This window comes from Macaca fascicularis, chromosome 5, assembly GCF_037993035.2.
Source record: "Macaca fascicularis isolate 582-1 chromosome 5, T2T-MFA8v1.1".
In the NCBI taxonomy this organism is placed as follows: Eukaryota; Metazoa; Chordata; class Mammalia; order Primates; family Cercopithecidae; genus Macaca; species Macaca fascicularis.
In genome coordinates this window covers 125887072-125910141 of record NC_088379.1, presented here as the reverse complement: position 1 = coordinate 125910141, position 23070 = coordinate 125887072, and the positions used below count along the sequence as shown (strand labels likewise).

The following is a 23070-nucleotide window of genomic DNA, read 5'->3' as shown; positions in this document are numbered from 1 at the left end:
AAGCCACTGGTATTGTTTTTCAGGTTTGTTCAAAGAAACAAAATTCTACTCTCTTCTTTTCTTATCAGAATGCATTCGTTGTCCGAAGGAAGGGCTTTGTGAGTCAATTTTTCATCTAAAATAATTTTTTTTGGTTGGGGATTATGAATGACTGCTTTGTAGATTTGTTGAAGGATAGTAAATGATTGAATTGACTAATATTCCAGGGTGCCTTAGTGAAGGTCCACATGAAATTATATTTATATATACAGAGAAGAGATAGATTTAAAGCAAAAATTCAGTTAGTGTTTTGTTTCGATTCTGTAAGAAGAATCATTATTAAATACAGCAACATCTGTGAATGCTTCAGGGAAAACTTCATTACCTTGGACTCATCCTTGACCCTTCCTCTCTCACACTCCATATACAATCTATCAGGAAATGGCATCTGCTTTCGCTTCAAAGCATGCTCAGAATGATTACTTCCCACTGCCTCCACTACTCACTGCTACAGTCCTCTCGAGTCACCACTATCTATGACCTGGATTATTTTAATAGCCTCCCAGCTATAAATAAATAAAGAAAAAGTTGCGTAAGCTTATGTGTTGTTTTTCTTCTGGCACAACTATTTTACTACCTATTATTTAAAAAATATTGAGCAAGTATTATGAGATTAGCTTATACTTGATAATTCTTGTCCACTTGAGAAAATCATCTTTTGGGGAGGTAAGAGCAACACATATTAGAAATTCATTGATCACATGAATTAAGTGACAAAAAACACAGAAGTAAATGATGTGTCCAATTGAAGTTAAGGCAACTGACATAGAGAACTCCTAATTAAAAGTTCCTACATGAATTTAGTAGATTAGAGAAAGTTTCTCGAAGGAGGGTGAAAGTGAGCTGTGCCTCAGAGGACATGGAGGAGTTATAGCAAGGGGGCCAAGTGGCATTTTTGCAGTTGTACTAAGGTAGGAATTAGCTCTGTGTTTTCTGAGAAGTGTACTGGTTGGATGGAAGAAAAGGAGCAGGTACATTTGAAGAAGATTTGGGGATAAGAGAATGACATGAAAATTCAGATGATGGGAGTTCACTTGGTAAGGTGTTGGAGTTGTATCTGAGAATATGACTGGCCCTAAATGTTGAGAATCCTAATCTGGACCTAGAGATGGTGAAGGAGGTAGACCCAGTCAATATTGTTGTTAGGAAATCTTAAGTGGAGTTAAGAATGTGATTATGGAGAGCGTGATGGATGTAGTTAGGGTGTCCAGCTATCCTAGTTTGGCCAGGACTGTCTCAGTTTTAGCACTGAATAATCCCTGTCCTTGGAAACCCCTCAATTGCAGGCAGACTTCATGGTTGGACACCTTAGGTATGGTTCAGACAAGTGATTGGTATCTGAGGTCCAAACCAGAGCAACACTTTAACATGTTAACAGGGGAAGAGAGCATGACAACAGGAGATCCAGGGCAGAGCATTTCAGAGCTCTGCTAGGCAGGCAGTGGAACTGGATTATATTTTGACTGAGAGCATTTTGGCCAAATGAAATGTAATCAAAAGCAGCATGGTAAAAGCAACTTTGTGTGATAGTTTGGTTGAAACAGACTTTGGAAACAAAATGAGTATGTTAACCACTGGCATTCAAGTTTTTGTTAAATAGTAATGATAGTAGCTGTCATTCATGAATGCTTTCAGCTTGTAGGGCACCTGGCTAGACTTTGCAAATATTACCAAATTTAATCTTCACAGCCATCCTATGAGATAGGCACTACTATTGTCTCCGTCTTACAAATGAGGAAATTGGTGATTTGGGAGATTAGGCTGTTGGCTCAGTCCCATAGCTAGTCAATCTAGAGTGAGATTTTGAACCCTGAGCAGCCCAAAGCCCTGCTTTCTTTGGTCACCATGTAGTACTGCTTCCTGGTATCAAGGAACAGGATTCATTAATTATCCATTGTTATCTTTTACTATAAAAGTAATAAATAAAATAAATAAATTAATTCTAGAAAAATTATAAAATGTAGAGTAGCAGAAGATGACTATACAAAGTCCTCACAATTTCCTCCATTAGAAACAGCCCTGTTTACACCTTTGTTTACATATTTTTTTTCTTTTTGGGGCATATTGATTTACATACATTTTTAAAAATTAAAATGACATTTGATAAATGTTTTAAAACCAATTGTTAGAGATTTGGCTTTTTTTTTCAACTTATATTTTTGGGCCTTTAGGCTGTGGTGACTTTTTGATATTACAGTGTGCAGTAGAAGTGATTAGCAGAAAAACAACGTGCAAATAAAATAAAGCAAAATGAAATGAGACTAAAAAAAGACAAAAAATTCAAAACAATAGGCAATAATACAAGAGATGAATAACAATTGTAAAACCATTCATTCTATAAATATGTTGTATTCAAATTATAATGCTCTGAAAGTCGATGGCTGGGGAATATTTGCTTTTCAGCAGGCCTTGATGTTGAACAAGTTTCTAAGTGTTTTTAATAAAATCACCTGGAGCCAGTGACTTGAATCACAAGCAGGATCTCGGCCCCTAGGCAGAGTCACAGGAAGGTGGCTAATCTTAAGTGTATATACAAGGAGTCCAGGAGGGACTGTGCTCAAGGGAATAACCTAAGATCAGAAATGATAGACGTAGTAAGGAGAATTAATCTCAGGATGAGAATATTAAACCAGTGATGATCAAATCTGAACCACAAGTTTACTGCTAGGCTAACAATAACGTGACAACAAGAAGCTGATACTGAGTCCCAGAGCATTGGGGCAACACTCTTGCCTTAGTTCATTTGTGTTGCTATAAAGGAATAGCTGACACTGGGTAATGTATAAAAAAATGAGTATTCGTCTCACAGTTCTGTAGGCTTGTACTGAAGTATGGTGCCAGCATCTGCTTCTGGTGATGGCTTCAGGCTCCTTCCACTCATGGTGGAAGGTAAAGTGAAACCAACATGTGTTGTAGTCGAAGAGGGGATAAGGAGGGTGCCAGACTCTTTCTAATAATCAGCTCTCTGGGGAGGTAATAGAGGAAGAACTCATTCATTACCCTGAGAATGGCACCAAGCCATGTATGAGAGGCTTGTCCCCATGACCCAAACACCTCCCATCAGGCCCCACCTCTAACATTGGGGATCATATTTCAACATGAGGTTTGTGGGCACAAACACCCAAAACAGGAAGCAACTCTAAATCCTTCCTGCCAAAGGGCAGGAGATTAGGCCTGGGATGAGCCTCCAGGTGGACAAAATGGCTCCAGAAATTAGGAATGTGGCAGGACTTGTCAATCTGAGGTGTGCAGGGAGGCGAACAACACCACGAAGAGTTGCAGGATTTGTAGGATGATTAAAAATTAGTGCAGTGTATGCAAGGAAGTGATTTGAGAGGATACTTCTTAATAGTATTGGGGTAGCAAATGAAAGGACAGAGACTGTTGGTCTGCACAGTGATTGGAATTATATGTACAGAGATATCCAGACATCCCCATTAAATAAATAGATTGAAGTAATACCTGTAACTATATTCCTCTTTATATCACATTTTTTTGGCAAACAGAGAAAAAACATGCAGCTGGTCCTGTGGAGCCTGTAATGCTGCCATTACTTTCATGAAATTAAAGTTTTAGCTGGTATATGAACGTTTTCTTTTATTACAGAGCCTCTAAACAGACGTGCCATATCCTATTATTACAGTTTATGTTAATCGTATCGTGTTTTAAAATTAAAAATTATTATCTTTACTTGGTGCTATCAAAACCATCACAAAATTAATCACTAATATACTAGGATGACGGTTCAATTAACTTTCGTGAATTTTGATCAGATAAACACTAAGATTTATTATTGCATTCTGAAGTCTTTATTAGGTGAGTGAGTTACCCGAACAGTTAAAAACTCATCTAATAAAGACCTGGAAAATGCTGCTTTTGAGTTAAAGAGACCTCTTGGTGTCTGTATATTTTTTGCTTGTTTGTTTTTGTTGCACTAAGAGTGCCAATTGTATAGAAGTTAATTCAGTGATCTTAACTAGAAATAACCTTTTTAATGTTTTTGGATATATAAAATTTAAAAACTTCCAAGAGTGTTCAAATGTTATAGGAATGTCTATAAATTAAGTATAGCTCATGATTAGATTTGCTTCAGTGCTTTGAAATTTTGAATCAAGTCTTCCTTCCGTAGTATTGGATGAATATGATCATAATTTCTGTCTCTTCCATGAAATTTTCTGATATATATTGTTTTAAAACTATAAAGTAGTCTATGCTTGTTATTCAAAAAAGTCCTCCCAAACTAAAACAATGTTGAATATGGCCCCTCTCCCATCCTCAAAATAGCTGTGTAAACAATTTGATGCATGTCTTTGCGATTTTTCATGAAGATTCTAATTGTGTTTACATATATACATAAATATATACATGCATACACTCTCCTTCCTCCACTCTCTCTTCTTCCTTCCCCTCTCACTTCTCCTTTGTCTTCCTCCTCCTCCTTTTAAACATAAGTGCTGTGACATTGCGAAAGGAAAGAAGGCTTTGTTCTGTGCTCTGTGCTTTATTGAATTTCATTCATTGGTGGAGCTTATTTTCTTTGTCCTTTCCTGCCTTTGCTACTATGAAGGTTCAATAAATTCAGTCTCTGTTTTGCTTTTCTTTATATTCAGCAGCCTCACTAGGAACCCTCCCAGAACAAATCCTTAACTATGTAAAAGAGAGCAATTCTGGGTGCTTTCTCCTGGGGACAGCCTCAGTTCTGGCTTCCCTGGTGATTGGCCCAAGGCCCAGCGTGGTTTTTGTATCAGTTGATTCCAAGTGTGAAGTTTCTCTGGAGTTTCCTTGGAAAGAAGGTCCTTTGTAGCATTCCTCTTCTGTCTGTTATTGGTCGAGGTTTCCTCTGCATTAGTTATCTATTATTTTGACTATGTCTGATTTCTGTTTTCTAGGACTTTCTAGAATACCTTGATATGTTGATGGTGGACTTTGTTTTTTTTTCTTCTTCTTCTTGTGTCTGTCATTTCAGTGGGATTTAGAGAGACCAAAGAGGTGAGGTACACATGATGGCTCCGTCAACACCTTGAACTTCCCAGATGTCTACTATTTTTTCTAAATCAGGACCAGGTTTCAGTAAATTCTTTCAGGGAACGAACTTATTTACACTTCCTCTGGTTTGTGTTTATATTAGAACTTGAAAGGCTTTTTTTTTTTTTTTTTAAAGTTTTGTGTTAGTGTTAATAATAACAAAATCATTGATATCTCATTGCTCTCTGTCTGCATGTGTAAATAACAGTGTTGCGTGACAACTGCATTTATAGGCCACCACAAAGTGTTGCTTGCATAAGGCCAGTTAGTGATGCAAAATTCACTTTGAAAACTGGACATAATTATCCATATTTCATTTGACATGTATAAATGTCACTACCCTTTTGTCATATGTATTTGTATTTTACTTGCCAGGTAACTGAATATTGCCACCTGCCTTTTTCAGCGCCTAGATCAACTAGAAATTTTAAAAAAGTAGTAATAACTTTTCATGCACACATAGTACTCTATTAATGTGTCTTAAAATTATTTCTTAATTACTATCAGAAACAAATGAATGGTTCAGCATTTAAAAAAATTTGTTTCAGGAAGGAGAAAACATTTTCTATTTGGCAGTTGAAGATATAGAAACAGACACGGAGCTTCTGATTGGCTACCTGGATAGTGACATGGAGGCTGATGAGGAAGAACAGCAAATTATGACAGTCATCAAAGAAGGGGAAGTTGAAAATTCTAGAAGACAATCAACAGCAGGCAGAAAAGGTATTGCGTCTTTAATTGGTGATCTGGGAGAAGAAAAGTTGTAGAAAAAATGTAGTTTAAACTGTGGTTGAATTATAGTTGCCTTGTAATATGGCATTCTCAAATAAAGTTAGTTTTTGTCAAAATTATTCTCAGAGGGTATCCTGTGGTGGGCTCATCTTTCTTACAGCGGGAAAAGTATGTTGGGGATGGGTGATGGATGTACCCTATAGGACTGCCTAGGCTGTAGGCAGGTCTGCATTGCTGGGGCAGCTCCTGGCTCTCACTGCTCTCACTGGCACGTTGGGATAATGAGTAATGAGGATTTTTGTAGTCTTGCCCTAACTCTGCCACTAATCAGTCTTGTAACGTTGGGCAAGTTGCTGACTTTCTGAGACTTTACTTTCTCATCTGCATATGGGAAAAGGTGAGTGTGGAAGTGAGCTACACGAGAGCTTGCTGGATCCGAAGGGGATTGATTCCTCTTGTTTGGGATCTTTTGGGAACCTGCAGCTTCTTGGCATGTCTTTCTGTTCTGATCACAGAAGCCTGGAGGATTGCTAGGTCACCCTAGTGTCATTCCCAAAAACTTTCAGTGACCGTAGGTCACACCTTCCTCAGTCTATACTGCAGCCACTTGCTTGTTAACTGCCAGGGAATAATCAATTCTTATTGGCCTTGTTTCTATGTTATTGTGTTTTACTCCTAAGGGAAATTTAAGGGATATGTGACTGATGCTGTAGGTATTCACATTTTGTAATAGGCCTCATCTTAATCCTTTCAGGCTGTTATAACAAAATACTTTAGACTAGATACTTGGTAAGCAGCAGACATTTATTGCTCACATTTCTGGAGCCTAGGAAGTCCGTCAAGGTGCCAGCAGATTTGGTGTCTGGGAGGGGCTCATTTCTAATTAGATAGCACCTTCTAGCTATGTCCTCATGTGACAGAAGGGACAAACAAGCTCTCTTGGGCTTCTTTTACAAGGATTAAGCCCATCCATGAGGACAGGGTGCTTATAACCTAATCACCTCCTGAAGGGCCCACCTCTTAATACAATTCCATTGAGGTTTAAGTTTCAACATATGAATTTTGGGGATTCATGAACATTCAGACCATAGCAGGCTGATACTTACTATACAGTACTTTTGCATTTTGTGGAGCAAAGCCACTTCAGAAGTGATACTGGTTTCATTAGTCAAAGTGGTAGTATGCTTTTCCTATACTTTTTCTGTGCTAACTGCATGTTACTGGCTGAGAAAGTGTGAACATTCTGTCACCATTGCCAGCTTATGCTTCTGTTTCTTTATTTTAGTTGAATTATTTAAGGGGAAGATAAGGACAGGCTTATATGCATTATGCTATTTGGAATATCATATTTTGGGTGATGGGAATTATTTCTATATTATTCTGTATTTTCTTTATTTTTGTATTTTATTTTTTCTCTGTTGTCCTCAGGGCAAGTTTTTTTGTCCATTATTTTAATTTAAAAATAAGTCATCTACTTACCTATTACTGCCTGATTTCTGCTTTAGTTATTAAAGTACCAGTTTTCATTATCTTTGTAAAAAGAATCAACAGAAAGTTAAACAGAATCGTATGAACCAAGCACTTGTATTGTGGCTATTTTTATTCTAGAATTCTTAGTTTTATTTAGAAAAGCAAAGAAACAAAATAAACTCAAACTCAGCAAAAGAAACAAAGAAGCCAGCCAAATGTCTAACAATGAAGAGTTTGGTTAAATAAATTGTGGTACTTTAAGTTTAAAAAAACGCCAGCATTTGACTTGAGAAGATGTTAAGTGGGGAAACATATAAGATTGTATATAAAGTATGATCCTAAATTTACCTCTTCTTAGACTGCACATAGAATATGTATGCACTAACGGCAAGTCAGGCTTGCCAGTAATATTATGACAGTTGTCTCTTCATGATGGGATTATTGGTGTTTTTTATTTTCTACATTTTCTAAATCTAAGTTTATTTCATAATCAGAAACAAATGTGTTACTTAAATAGCACACTGAGAAATTTGGTCAGACCTGCACCGGTCTACATGGGACCGTGTAGCCTAACCCACTCTACTAGCTTAATCAGCACTGTTTTTATGACCTTGGTCTTTTTTTACACGTATGTGAGATTCCCCTTGGTAATTCAATATAGTTTGCCTTAGTTGGATTTTTCTCCTTGCGAAGGTAAAAATGAGCTAAAAATGACCAATTTCAGGAATAGTTTTTGTTTTCTAATTTAACATTTTGATATGAAAAGTTAACATTATAGGATGAATTAAATAAGGAATTTGACTTTGTATTAATTTGCTGAAAGACAAGTGATTTTGAAAATAATGTATTTCTCTCTAGTAACACTTGCTATTATTTTTTTTGTGGCCAATATTATTAATATTTGTAGTGATAATAAGAATTTACTCATATGGTATCTTTAAGCACAATTAATTAATTAATTTAAAATGAGAGCAAAACTTAGCATTTCTTGGCTCTGAATTTTTGTCTCATGAATATGCTTCCTTGTAAATGTGCAGATCACCTTGGCTGTAAAGAGGACTATGCTTGTCCTCAATGTGAATCGAGTTTTACCAGTGAGGATATTCTTGCTGAGCATCTTCAGACATTGCATCAGAAACCCACAGAGGAGAAAGAATTTAAGTGCAAGAACTGTGGGAAGAAATTCCCAGTTAAGCAGGCTTTGCAAAGACAGTGCGTATATTAAAGAATATCTTTAAAATTATAAGCTAACACAGTTTATTCCATTTGGCTTAACTCATAGTTTTTAACCTGTGTGTGTGTGTTTGTGTGCACGCGTGCACGCGCATGTTTTTGTGTGAGTGAGAGATTAAGCATTTCACATTGGTATTGTCATTAACTCATCTTTTCTTAGTATAGTATGTTGATATTTGAAATATTCAAATTACGAATTTTAACACGTAAACACTGTTTATGGTAATTGATTTTGTCCATTTAATAATTTGCCATTATGTATCAAACTTACTGGTTTAATCTGAAATTCAGATATGCCTAATTTAGTTACTCCTTCGAGGTAACAGACTTTTAGTTGTCTACATTTTATATTGCTTCTGGAATCTGTTAAAATAAAAGTTTAAGAAATGGGGAGAGTTCAAAGTATAAAGAATTCCTGGACATTTTGGGAAGCACTGTTTATTTGAGAACAACTTTGGAGGAATCATTTAAAGATGCATAGGTCCCGGATATAACAATATGATGAATTAGATGATCCCACACATAGCTCTGTACCCTTTTTTATTTTAACAATTTATATTAATAACATAAAATTATCTTTATTTAAATATTTTACAGGATCAGAAATTATTAAAAGTGAGAAAGTAGATACATGCATTTGTAAAGTTTTATTTTTTTTTACTCATTAAAGTTTTTAATTTTAATCAGATAATTGACTTTAAGTAATTTAAAAGCATATTTACATGTTGGATACAACTGTAGACTATCATTTTGTTGAAGCCAATGACTTCCAGTATGAAAGTAATATAAATTGTCCCATCTCATCAACATATGTCTTTTTCTCTTCTCTTATGTGCTGCCATCCTGCCATTTACTTTCTTTCTCCAACCTTAGCTTCTCATTTTAACAGAATGTCACCTTACTTATGAGCAGGAAATCTTTAACATAGGCTTTAATGTTACATTTTTGTGTTTCATTGAACTAAAATTCTGAAATATGCTACATTTCATACTAAGACTATAAATATTATACGCATCAACTTTTGCTTATAAAAATTGAGATGAAAAATTGTGCTTGAAACTTACTAAATGTTCAGAGTTTCAGAACTTTTATAATAGCAGGATACTACATATTTAGAAGTTCTACTGTATATTCTTAAGAAAACAAGCAAGGGCTATATGCTTTTAAATAAATAGATGTTAAGTTTCATTCTAGTTTGCTTTTATTGCATTTTGTATTATATATTTATACAAAAGGCACCCTGCTGAGCAGGAGCTTAGAGTTAAATAAGGTACTACTAAAAATTTAAAAAGGCAAAAGACAGAATGAAAAAAAGGATCACGAACGTGACTTTATTCAGAGTTAGCATAGTTTCATTTTTGTCTTAGAGTTCCAGTTTTTGTTTTTTTTCTTTCTCTTTTTCCTATTTCCCTTTAGTGTTCTTCAGTGCACAGCGAAAAGCAGTCTGAAGGAGTCTTCGCGAAGTTTTCAGTGCTCTGTTTGCAATTCTTCCTTCAGTTCAGCATCGAGGTTTTGTGTCTGAGTTATGAAATGGCTGTTATATAATTGTGGGTCATTTTTTTGCATGCACACTTTCATGCTTCTTAGTAATTCAGTTTCACATACCTACAGAATTTAAATGCTTTTCTTCTTACCTGCATAGGTAATGCATGGAATGACCCCAAAACTCTACTAGGGAGCATGCATTACAAAATCTTGCTGATGTTAGAGTTTTGTAGGTATGTCTTCACCATTTCTTCTCCCTGTTCCGCTTTGCTGGTTGTCTTGTAGTTTTGAGCAGCACCAGGAGACTTGCCGGGGGGATGCCAGGTTTGTGTGCAAGGCTGACAGCTGTGGAAAGAGGCTGAAGAGCAAGGATGCCCTGAAAAGACACCAGGAAAATGTCCACACTGGTGAGGAGTCATTGGAGGGTCGTTTCCGAAGGGGCTTCCTTTCCCCAGGCCACAGCGATCTGTTTTTAATTCTCACTCTTGAGGAGAGAGCTGGCTTTTCCATTGTGTTTCACACAGATGTGGAGTGCTGGCAGTGGAGTTTTTTCTTTCACTGAACACTATTTCTTTCTCAAGTTGAATTTAGCAGCATTTATTCTTTTTCCCATTTCTGAATTAATTGTAACTGTAAGCCTTAGTTAGAGTCTAGTTATGTTTGGGTGGTCAGGTGCATTAAGAATTAATATTTCTAAGTAAGAATTTTAAATGTTTCAGCATATGACATTTCTTTTATAAATTGTTAAAATGTATGATTATTAAGTGATGTCCTTCTGCCTTATTATTTTTACAGTAAAATCCAACTTGTGAAAATACTTACAGTTCTCCTAAGTTAGAGAAAATTGCTAAGACATTTTGACATTGGAATTGAATATGTATGGATTAAGAAAACAAATATTATTTGAATTTCATCTAATAGCTAGCTAAACAGTAAAACAAATATAAAATTTGACTGTCTTTTAGCTTTATCTGCTTAGCACATGGTATACTGTCAGTAAATATATTTTGGCTTAGGGATTAAATCTATTGCAGTGAGTTGAACAGATGGCTGTATTGTCCCAGTTAACTTTTTACTTCTTGTCTTTTTACCTCCGTAGACTTCCTCCTTAAAGGAGGTTGAGATTTATGAAACCGTGTATGTTCTTCTATTCATATTCTTTGTTCATGTGTTTATTTTTGCCTTGACTTCTGGGAAGTGGGTAGCTATGTGTCTCTGGATGTTGGGGAAAGTGGATTTCTTTTCTCCCTTCAGTTGTTTATTTTTATATTCAGGAGAAGATGATAATCTGCAACCAGCATCTGTATCCTATATTTGTTCATTGTCCAAAAAGTATTAGGAGGCTAGTATGAACAACTGCTAGCTGCAACTTTCCATCATTGGTTTGGGCTGCATATTAAGTGCAGCCTGTGGTGAAAGCTCTGTGTGGTGGAAGTAGGGCCTTGTGAAATGCACCTCCAGCTTGGTGCCCTTCACTAGGCTTTTACAGTGTTCTGGTTTCTTTCTTTCCTTTTGAAGAATACATGGCTGACTTAGGGAAGATGACATTTTTTCTGAATTCAGTATACCGGGATATTCCCTATGATTGCAAAAGGCAAGCATAACTTTTTGATAGACTTGCCTTCATAGTTTTTTGATTTTCAATGCTGTTCTAGTTAAAATGCTATTCTTAATTTTCTTCATCTATGTCTGCAATAAATTGTAATAGAACTTTCATGTCAGTTTTAAAGTTTAGGTTTGCTGAACTAAGTGAAAAACCAGATGCATACGAAACTCTGGAAACTTTCATTCTTACTGGGCATGTGGTCTTCAGGCTGTGCTATAAGCACAATTTCTTTGAGGCTTCTTGTAGTTGACCTTGCATATTGTAATATTACTAATTCTGGAAATTTATGGTGATTTTGTAGGAAATAATTCATAAAAGGAAATCTTGTTTTATAATTTTTTTTTATTTGTTGACCATATAAAGTGTAAAATCTTGCTGTATTTTAGCTAACGGTTACTATGCCATGTATTTCACTGGGGTTGGTACATGATGTCATTCTCTCATTCATAGGATGTCTCTTGCTTCTCCCCTTTCCTCTATGGGCTACACAGGCATTTGAGGAAAGAATATTCCCTATTGGAGATAGTAAACAAAGAAGCTCTCATATACATGCTTGTAGAATCCTTTATTATAGAAAGACAAGGCACTCAAAGAAAGAGATCTTTGATGGCAAATTTTTTTTGTTAAGGTGATATGAATTGAGGATGATGATTAGAGAGAAGCTGATTTTTTTAATATGGATCACATTTTTCCATAGCAACCATAACATGTGGTAGCTAGGTTCTCAGACCAGCTCCTAGAAGCATACTTAGCTTCACAGTGTGTTGAAACTTGAGTATTTAAGTGATTGTGTATTCAGTACAGTTGTATTAATTTCCTCACATGGCCTACTGATGTAAGTAATGTGTTCCTAAATGTTTTTGAAAGTTTAAATCTGAAAGTCAAATATCAGATTTACCTCAACAGGGAAGTTAAGACAGTATAACATCTAATTAGAGCTTTGCAGGTGCTGTTATCCATGAGCCCAGGGGAGCTGGTAGAGTGATGAGGCTCCTCATAGTTACTTAAGAGGAAACAGAGAGTCGGGGCCAAGCTCCTCATCACTTCCCATCTTTCTCTTTTGCTTAGATTCCATGGTTGCTGACAAAGAGACTTTGCATTTATGGGAGATAACATTTATTTACATTCTCAGATGAATAGTCATACATTTTTCCTGTGTGTCTTCTCAGAGGAGCTAGGATTCTTCTAGGGCGAAGTAGAGGAGAAGCCATGAAAAGGAGAGAGAAGATTGAAGAGTGGGGATGAGGGTTTGATGTATTCCCCTTGATACCTGGCAGCAGAGCTGTGTCAGGAGTGCAGGGGTAAAGTGAGAGTGGTGGGTGGAGAAATCTGTTTCGTTCTCTCCTCTCTCCTTCTCGGACCCACCCAATGGGAAGGAGTAGGGACTAATATCAAAGAACAGTTGCTATGAGGGCTAGGACAGGGCAATAAAGGATTGTCGATGGAAGATGGACCATCCCAACGAGTAGGAGCTGGAAAAGAGGGAATATTCTTTCTGAATGGTGACTCTCCTAGTGGTGTTTAGGAAAGTGATGACCAAATATATGCTATCAGATATTCATTTTGCCTGGGAGAATTTTCTCCTTTAGTAGCCATGTTACTTTTCAATCACTAAGAAGCATTTTCTTGGCTGTCATAGCCTATTAAAAGCAGCACATTAAATGGAATAGGCATCTTGAATAATAAGACAAAAATTCCTATTTGCCATTTAAAAGTGTATTTCTCTTTCATGAATGTAGTCCTATAATAAAATGAAATCATTTTGTAATATTGATTTTACTTGTTTTAGATTTGCTTCAAAATATAGAGAAGTGGGGGAGTGAATGGGGTTGAGATTGGGGCAGGAATAGTCATGGTGAGTCATTGCTGGGACCAGGTGATGGATAGATGGTGATTCATTATACTATATGCTTACTTTTTGTATATTTGAAATCAACCAATTAAAAGTTGAAAACACATTTTATGGTTATTCATTGTGGTGCATTTGATACTCTTATTATATCATGTTTAATAATGTTTGATTGCCTCTTCATTTCTATAACAACTGTGAAATTTGAAATATGAAATGAGCTACTATAAACATAATCACTACATAAGAAGACAGAATTGGGCTTTGAGTAATAGTATGAATTGCCAATATATTGTTTTATTGTACTTTATTTCTTAACATTAATTTGAAAAGCGTATACTTAAATATTTTATAGGACCCTAGTGCTGGGAAGAATAGTCTATAAATTCTATCTTAAAAAACTCAGCTGATTAAATAAAATATTCAGTTGAAATATAGAAGAATTAACACAATCAATTTATGAATTAATTTAGTTTTTTCTTTTACAAACATTTGATTAAATTTAATTTTGATTTGAATTCCTTGTGGATATATCATTTTCTCTTTTACTAATATATAGTATTAGTACATGGAAAAGTGAAAGGCCGGTTTTATATATGTAGAAAATGGTATATGAAACTGTGAAGATGTCTCAAATTTAAAAAGAAAGTTTTTACATAGAATGGGAGAGCGTATTTGCGAACTACCCATCTGACAAGTGATTAATAAACAATATATAAGATGCTCAAACAACTCAATAGGAAAAAATCAAATAATCTAATTAAAAATGGACAAAAGATCTGAATAGACATTTTTCAAAAGAAGACATACAGATGGCCTACAGGTATATGAAAAAATGTTCAACAAAATTAATCATCAGAAAAAAATGCAAATCAAAACTATAGTGAGATATCATCTCACCCTAGTTAAAATGGCTTTTATCCAAAAGACAGGCAATAACGAATGCTGGAGAGGATGTGGAGAAAGGGGAATGCTTGTATGCTGTTGGTGGGAATGCAAATTAGTACAGCCTCTGTGGACGATGGTATGGTGGTTACTCCAAAGACTGAAGATAGAGCTAGCAATTCCACTGCTAGATATATGCCCCAATGAAAGGAAATCGGTATATCGAAGAGGTGTCTGCACTCCCATGTTTATTGCAGCACTATTAACAGTAGCCAAGATTTGGAATCAACCTAAGTGTCCATCAATGAGAGAATGGGTAAAGCTAATTTTCTTAAGTGAAGTAAGCCAGGCACAGCTGCACAAATTTCACATGTGCTAATTTATATATGGAAGCTAAAATTAAAACTATTAAACTCATGAAGATAGAGAATGGAATGATGGTTACCGGAGGCTGGGAAGGGTAGCAGGGAAGGGGTGAATAAAATGGGGATAGTTAATAGGTGTAAAAACATAGTTAGAATAAATACAATCTATTATTCGATAGCACAACAGGGTGACTATAGTCAACATAACTTATTGTATATTTAAAAATAAAACAACAGAATATATTGTATATTTAAAAATAAAAGAACTAAAAAAAAAAAAAAAACAGAAGGGATGTTTCTAACACAAAGAAATGATAGATGCTTGAGATGATGGATACCCCAATTACCCTGATGTGATTATTACACATTGCATGCCTATATTGAAACATCACATGTACCCTAAAAATACATACAACTATTATGTACCCATAATAACAAAAATTCTGAAAAGGTATATAAGCTTCTGCATTTTCTTGGGAGCTTGGGTCTTTATTCTGAAGGCTCCCCTATATACATGTTAAGTAAATTTGTATGTCTTTTCTCTATTTAAAAAATAATTAAAAAGAAGATTTAAAATATAACTTACTCTTTTAAGTTTAATGGATATATCTACAACACTGAATAGTTTAGAATTCTAAATTATGAAGATGAACTTACATATCACCTCAAAACACTATTTGTTGTTCCTCTTAATAGTCTCATTTTTAAATCATGATGGTATTTTATTTCTATTTTAGGAGATCCTAAGAAAAAGCTTATATGTTCAGTGTGCAATAAAAAGTGTTCTTCAGCATCAAGCCTACAGGAACATAGAAAGGTCAGTAAGATAAAGATTCACCACAGTTTAATATCTATCTTTAACAATTTTAATATGTTTTATAGTAAGTATAAAAGTTAACATTATTTTGATGTGAAAAGATAATCTGAAAAATCAATGGCAATTGTTAACTCTAACAACATTAGCAACTGTTTAATAGAATATATAATAAAATAGAATTAAAATGTAGTTTTAATTTTTGCTCTTGCCATGACAAGGTCCAATATGTGCATACTATATTTTATTATTATAACAAAGATGTAAATGATCATTCTTAATTTCACATATTGTTTCTTTTAGCATAGCTACGAGCATAAGATATTTTCTTTTAGTTTTTACAAAAGGGAAGGAGATGGTATTCATGAAAATAAAATTTTACTTTTGTTATGGTTTGTAAAATGAATTTTTATCTCTGTTTATATATAAAGTATTACAAAGTAATTTGACAGGACTTAAAATTTATATGATTTTTAATCCAGTAGCTCCAACCATGTGCTGTGGATTTAACTTATAACATGTGAGGTAGCTAAATTATTGTGTTGGTATGACTGTTATATCTTGTATGTTTAGTGATTTTGATCCTTAAGGAGAAATAATAGGACAAGCACCAGACCAGGAATCAGGGTAATGGGTTTCTTTTTCTGTCACCAACCTTCCATGTAACATTAGGCCTTTCTTCTCTCATTTATGAAATGGGACACTGAATTGATCAGTATTCTCTTGTTTGTTTGTTCTCTATGTACCATGAAACTACTTTTCTTTGGTTTTCAGTTTTCAAGTGGCAGTCTTTTTAGATTGTTTAGAGATATGGAATGCTTTATGAATTTGTGTGTCCTCCTTGTGCAGAGGCCATGCTAATCTTCTTTGTTACATTCCAATTTCAATGCTGCTAAAATGGGCACTGAGACTGCTTTTAAAAGAAGTTTTGCACAGAATGCCAATCCAGAGGACCCTTTTATAGGTCCTTTTTCCTCCTTCCCCATCACCTTATGGTTTCTGAAGCAGAACCCTTATGACTGAAGCAGTTAATCTTTTGAAGAGACAAAACAATTAAGTCTGCTGGAATAGATATCTTCTAAGCATCCTCTTTTATAATTCTATGATTTATTTTTCTGACCCATTTAAATCTTAGAGGTTGAAATTTAAGCTATTTTACCAAATAGAGCAATCGTTCCCAACCTTCTTGGTACTAGGGACCACTTTCCTGGAAGGCAAGTTTCCCAAGGACCAGGGGATGGGGAGAGGTGGTTTTAGGATGATTCAAGCACATTACATTTATTGTGTACTTTATTTCTATTATTATTATATTATAATGTTTAATGAAATAATTATACAACTCAGCATAATATAGAATCAGTGAGAGCCCTGAACCTGTTCTCTTGTAACTAGATGGTTTGGGGGTGATGGGAGACGGTGACAGATCATCAGGCATCAGAAACTCCTACGTGGTAATGGAATATAGAAACTATAACTCATGCCTCCTGAGTGGTCTTTGCAGAATGTTAGTAAGTTGCTAGCTCAGTGCAGCCCTTCCTCCATTTCAGCCATAGTCCTTCACTATTCAGCCTTTCCAAATCCATAGGCAACTTTTATTGACTCCAGTTGCAACTTTTATTTATTTATTTATTTATTTATTTTTTTTTGTTGAGACGGAGTCTTGCTCTGTCACCCAGGCTGGAGTGCTGTGGCTGGATCTCAGCTCACTGCAAGCTCCGCCTCCTGGGTTTACGCCATTCTCCTGCCTCAGCCTCCCAAGTAGCTGGGACTACAGGCGCCCGCCACCTCGCCCGGCTAGTTTTTTGTATTTTTTTAGTAGAGACAGGATTTCACTGTGTTCGCCAGGATGGTCTTGATCTCCTGACCTTGTGATCCGCCCGTCTCGGCCTCCCAAAGTGCTGGGATTACAGGCTTGAGCCACCGCGTCCGGCCGCAACTTTTCTTATAGTTGAGAGTGTCTAACGTCTCATAGAGTTTGGTCACAGTATTTCACCTTGCCAGTAGATGATGCTTTCTGACAATGCCAAATTATAGTATGGTCTTGTATCTTAAATTACTGTATATTATTTCATATAATCATAAGGTATGATTCTTCTTGAAAATAATTTTAGAGTTCAAATTTTAAAATATTACCCTCCAAATTGGTATACTGTAAATTTTATAAAATCTCATTAAAATATATTTAGCATCTGGCATAATTAAATAGTATTACTTGTCATTTTCACTTTAAGTATGATCTTTTTATTAAGCATTTTAAGGAATTTTGAAAATAGCTTTGGCTTGAATTTTTCACTATAAATGAGATAGTCAATGCAAAAATGCTTTAATGTATAGTAGATGTTCCCTTTATAATTTTGGGAATATCAGTTCAATTCAGCCTTGAAAAGTGTTTCACGTTGAAGCCATGAGAATTGAGAAGTGAACAATATTTCACTTAAAAATGAAACAAATGAACAGTGTTTCATTTAACAATTTCCATTTTATATATGGATGAATAATTTTTATAATTGTATATATCAATAGAAATTTAACATTAAAAATGAAAACAAAACTTTTCATTTATATATGACTCAGAAGGTATGACATCTCTTTAGAGCATCTTGTCATTATAAAATTATATATTATATATTACAGAAACATAGAGTTTAAGAATATAAATCTGCTTTTACTGTCTTTAAATAAACATTACGAATCATATCATTGGTCCTCAAACATAGGTGTTTCACTGAAGCCACTGTGAAAGTCTTTGATGATAGAAGATGCTGCCTTTAACATGCCTCAGGCTGGAAGTTTTTCTTGTGTGCTGTGGGGCACTAGCATTGCAAACGCTTGTGCAGGCGGTCATACAGATCCCCCGTGCTTTCTAAAGGGACTCTTTGGATTCCAGATATCCCCTCATAGATGCCATTGGATCTAAGTAGGAGAGATAAGTCAGACTCTTGTGGAATGGCATATTTTGGCTTCTGCCTTGTTTCTCTACTTTTCCCCTGCTTTACGTAACTGAATTTAATGACTCACCAAGAGTCAGACCTGACAGAAACAGAGGCCGGTTGGCAGCCTTCGACCTGCCACGTGCTTGGGTATTGAATTAAGCCGTGGGCTGCAGGCCTGGGATCTGTCAGCCTTGCCCCAGCATCTGTTTCCCTGCCTTGAGGCCTTCTATGGCCATTTAGATCAAGAGAACCATTTATCAGGGGCCAGCCGAGTCCTCCACTCATTACTCATGTGCTGTACCAGTTCAGGGACTTTTGCCTAGATCTTTCACTCTGCACCGTTGTTCCTAGTTATTCTGCAGAGACACTGTCTTGGCTTCTTGCACAAGGGCCTTTACTTCTCTGGGGTTTAGTATTGTGAGCTGGACCTTTAATGAGGTTCAGACAAAAACATGACTTCACCACAACCATTTCTGAGTATTCAACAACATAGTGTGATGCTGCTGTTCACTGGGATGATCAACATTTCTAATCTGATATGATATGTAATATATTTCTTTTAGAATTGAATACATTGTTTCTGAAAAACTAGACTTCTACTTTTCATACCACCTATCCAGTTTCTCTATGTTAGTGTCTGGGAGGGAAATAGCTAATTTAATATTCAGTTTTAATATTTATATTAGCCAATTGTTTACAAAAGTTATATCCCCCCTTATTGTGGTTTTAAAATATATTTTATCTGTATATTTAAGTTATACAACATAATGTCATGAGATACACGTATAGTTAAAATGATTATTTTAGTGAAATAAATTAATGCATGCATTATCTCACATAGTTACCCATTTTACCTCCTGTGGCAAGAGCAACTATAATCTACTCACTTAGCAAAAATCCAGAATATAATACGCTATTATCAATTGTAACATTAGATCTTTAGAGTTATTCATCCTGCATGTCTGCTACTTTGGATCCTTTGACTAGATTTCCTCATTTTAAAAATTGTGGTCCTCCTATCATGTGAGACTTTTTTTTTTTTTTTTTTTTTTGAGACAGAGTCTCACTCTGTTACTCACACTGAAATGCAATAGTATGAACCCAGCTCACTGAAGCCTCAACTTCCCAGGTTCAAACAATCATCCTGCTTCAGCCTCCTGTGCAGCTGGGACCACAGACATATGCCACCACACCTGGCTATTTAAAAAAAGTTTTTTTGTAGGGACGAGGTCTCGCTTTGTTGTCCAGGCTGGTCTCGAACTCCTGGGCTCAAGCAATCCTCTTGCCTTGGCCTCCGAAAGTGCTGGGATTACAAATGTGAGCCACTGCATCTGGCTCATGTGAAACTTTTATTGTGTACTAAATGCTTTTCTGAATCCTGTATTTTCTGATCTTTTACTGTAATTAATGTTGCGCTCTGTACTATGAAATATTGTTGGCTACTGTAAAGGGAATATTATTAACTGCATGCTACATATTTCCAAGTCTAAATTTGTGTCTAACAGAAGAGTTATTATATATTAGGTATAATTTTATTACAGAGTATAAATTTAATATGTACTAAATAGGACAGCTGTATTATACTTTTAAGAACTATGAATATTATGTCTCAAATGATATTTTTTATTAGTTAACTTATGTCCATTGCATTTTCAGTGTATATAGGTTAGTGTGAACTAATTAGGGCTGAACTATAATATATAGTTTGGGTATTGCAGTAGCAGCTGTTCACATGTTTACACTTTTGCTTGAGAGCTGTGTAATTTACTAGGCTTTGACAGTTTTTAACTGTCTATTTAATCTTTTGCAGATTCATGAGATATTTGATTGTCAAGAATGTATGAAGAAATTTATTTCAGCTAATCAGCTAAAACGTCATATGATCACCCACTCAGGTAAACTATATACTTTTTTTGTTTATAGTGATATCATTACAAAAGAATTACATTGTCACTTTTATAAACTATAAGAGTGGTAATCAGGGGCCTTAGCTATAAATTCGACTTTGGACATTTACTAGTCATGTGATTCTGAACAGGTTACTTTATACTCTAGACCTCAGTTTATTTACAGAGCAAAGGTGCTTAGAGTAGATGATATTGAAGATCTTCAGAATCACCATGTAATTTGTCTCTTAGTCCTCCTTGAGCCTCAGTTTCTTTATTCTTCGTTTGTGAAATGGGATACTGATGCCTACCTTTCATATTAGCTGTGAAGATTATTTAGGTACTGTGCTAGCATAGTGTCTGACATTTAGTAGATATTCAAAAATTTTAATTCTTGTATTTCTAGATACTTTTACATTCTAGCTAAGTTACTAATAAATGTTAGTAAGAAACCTATAAATACATTTTGAGTATGTAAGTTTTTAAAGTGGTAGTTTCATTTAAGCAAGTCTTAGGAATAGGTCTGTTTTACTAATGCAAATTTAAAAATTCAGCTCTGAAAATAATATTTACTTTGTGGAGTCTCTAGTGTTTTAGATATCTATAATTTGAGGCGATTGAAGTCAGAATGTTTTTGAATATGCACATTGTTGATACATATGAATATTTTAGTAAATTAAAATCAGATCAAAACCTATTACCTTTTAGGTATGCTTTACTTGATTCATATTGTATATTTTTAATTTAGGTATCAATGTTATATGGATATTGCATAAATATGGATTTTACATACCAATCTAAATGTCTGGTTCCTGCTGAGCATTGGAACCTCTGCCTCCATGAGGCCTCTGTGGCCCCAGGGGGAGGCAGCTCTGTTCTTTACCTACATCCCTGTCAGGTCACTTTCTGCATTCGGGGCCCTGACCCTGATTTAAACTCTCACATATCAGCATGGTTTTCATCTGGAAATAGGATTCCTTCCTTGAATTTAAACCTTTTCTTTATATCTATGCTACTTTAAAAATTCAAAATACATCTGTAAGAGAACAAGCTCATGTTTCATTTGGGAATAGACACATTTATGTGTCTATTATGTGGATGGTAGATGTTTTTTAGTTGTTTGACCATGCTTTAGTTTACTTACCATGAGAAGCAATATAAGGTAAGGGTGTTTTCTCTTTTATGCTTTACCTTTATATCGATATGAGATTGTCTCCACTCATTTTTTTAATAGAAAAACGACCCTATAATTGCGAGATTTGTAATAAGTCTTTCAAGAGGCTTGATCAAGTGGGTGCTCACAAAGTAATACACAGTGAAGACAAACCTTACAAATGCAAACTTTGTGGAAAGGGATTTGCCCACAGAAATGTTTACAAGAATCATAAGAAGGTAAAAGCTTATTATTATTATTTTTATGAATTTGCTGGTGTGATTTTTATGTTTTGATGAAGCTTTTGTACATCTGGGGCCTACTGTATATAATGCAACAACTAGAGAAGATCACTCACCTGGGCCATAAACCCTCACAACCTCCTTTCTGTCTTTCATTCTCTTTTGAAACTGTCCTTATAAGCAGAGTGCTTAGTTTTTCTTAACAAAGCTGTTAGATTAATTTTATGGGATTTACTAATTGCAAAGTCTTTATTCTCTTCCTTCTTTCCATAAACTTTGATGCTTTTTATTACATTAGCTTTTTGAAATTCCCTTCATCCTTGGGATCCTTGTATGCTCTGCTAGGTCTTCTGCCAATTTCTCTGAACGTTTTTGACTTCATTTCCCCTCAGGAGGTTATGCTGGATCCTTTGCCTGTGAACCTCTTCTGTGTTCTCTCTCCTTAAGAAATGTCAACTACATCCATGACTTCTGCTATCAACACCATACTGATGAATTCCAAATGATTTATTTTCTTTAATCCCAAGTTTCAGACTCACATTTATAACTGGGCATCTTTTCGACATAATGAATTCAGCATGCCCCAGAATGGTTTTTTCTTTCTCTTTGCCCGAGATAGCTTATCTTTTGGAGTTTCCTCTTTCTCTTAATGACAGAAGCATATCATTATCCTAGTCTCTTTATTCAGCATTGGTCCCTTTATAAAATTAGAAACCAAATGTAAAGACTCTACCCTTTACATTATCTCATCACTTTCACAGTCATCCCTTCCTTTACCATTCCAACATCCTGATTATTTCTCCTCTGGATTCCTTTAATACTCATCTAATTAGACTTATCACTTCCTGCTGCAATCCATCCTACAAGGCAGCTCATCCCAAAGCATCACTCTGGTATATCACTCTCATACTCTAATATTAAAAGTAGATTGCCAGTGCCTACATATGTAATAGTATGTACACCTTCACCTGTCATTCAGAGTTCTCTACATCATGACCTCAGCCTACTTCTCCAGCTTTTTATCCTTTTATCTGCATTAACCATGCCTAAAACAACTAACTATTTGCCTTCCTTCTGTGTGATCTCTCTACCTTTCTCTTTCTCTTCAAGTTATTAATATAATGTCCTAGTTTCTTCTGTTGATTTTGGTTTACATTTCTTATACTTTACCTTTGCTCAAGTTCTTGTTTCAGAATGTATCATGTAGATAATACATCATGCTTGAATTGAATTCGGGAAATTTGTCCAAAGATATTCAACATTTTAGAAATGCATATAAAAACATTTTGTGATATACAAAATATTTGCTAATTGATTTTAGTTGATGTATTATAGCATGCTGTTAAATAACAT

At 35.2% G+C, this 23070-nt stretch overlaps 1 protein-coding gene and 1 non-coding gene across 13 annotated transcripts in view; one reads left to right on the top strand and one right to left on the bottom strand.

The window, feature by feature from the left end:
• PRDM5 (PR/SET domain 5) overlaps nt 1-23070 on the top strand; it is a 221202-nt gene that overhangs the window by 99777 nt on the left and 98355 nt on the right. For 7 of the 12 annotated variants that reach the window (XR_012435351.1, XR_001490964.3, XM_015450783.4 and 4 more), the window contains 7 exons: nt 5613-5787; nt 8304-8478; nt 9916-10008; nt 10270-10391; nt 15427-15506; nt 20247-20331; nt 21557-21714. Coding sequence is in view for 9 of the 12 variants with exons in the window: in XM_015450783.4 (XP_015306269.1) it covers nt 5613-5787; nt 8304-8478; nt 9916-10008; nt 10270-10391; nt 15427-15506; nt 20247-20331; nt 21557-21714 (888 nt within the window). In the remaining 3 variants the exon portion in view is untranslated. The remainder of the gene's footprint in view (nt 1-5612; nt 5788-8303; nt 8479-9915; nt 10009-10269; nt 10392-15426; nt 15507-20246; nt 20332-21556; nt 21715-23070) is intronic. The other 5 variants (XR_012435352.1, XM_074040980.1, XM_074040978.1 and 2 more) reach the window with 1 other exon arrangement.
• On the bottom strand, nt 16308-16412 carry LOC123573738 (U6 spliceosomal RNA). The gene has a single exon (XR_006698476.1). It is a non-coding gene; the product is annotated as a U6 spliceosomal RNA (small nuclear RNA).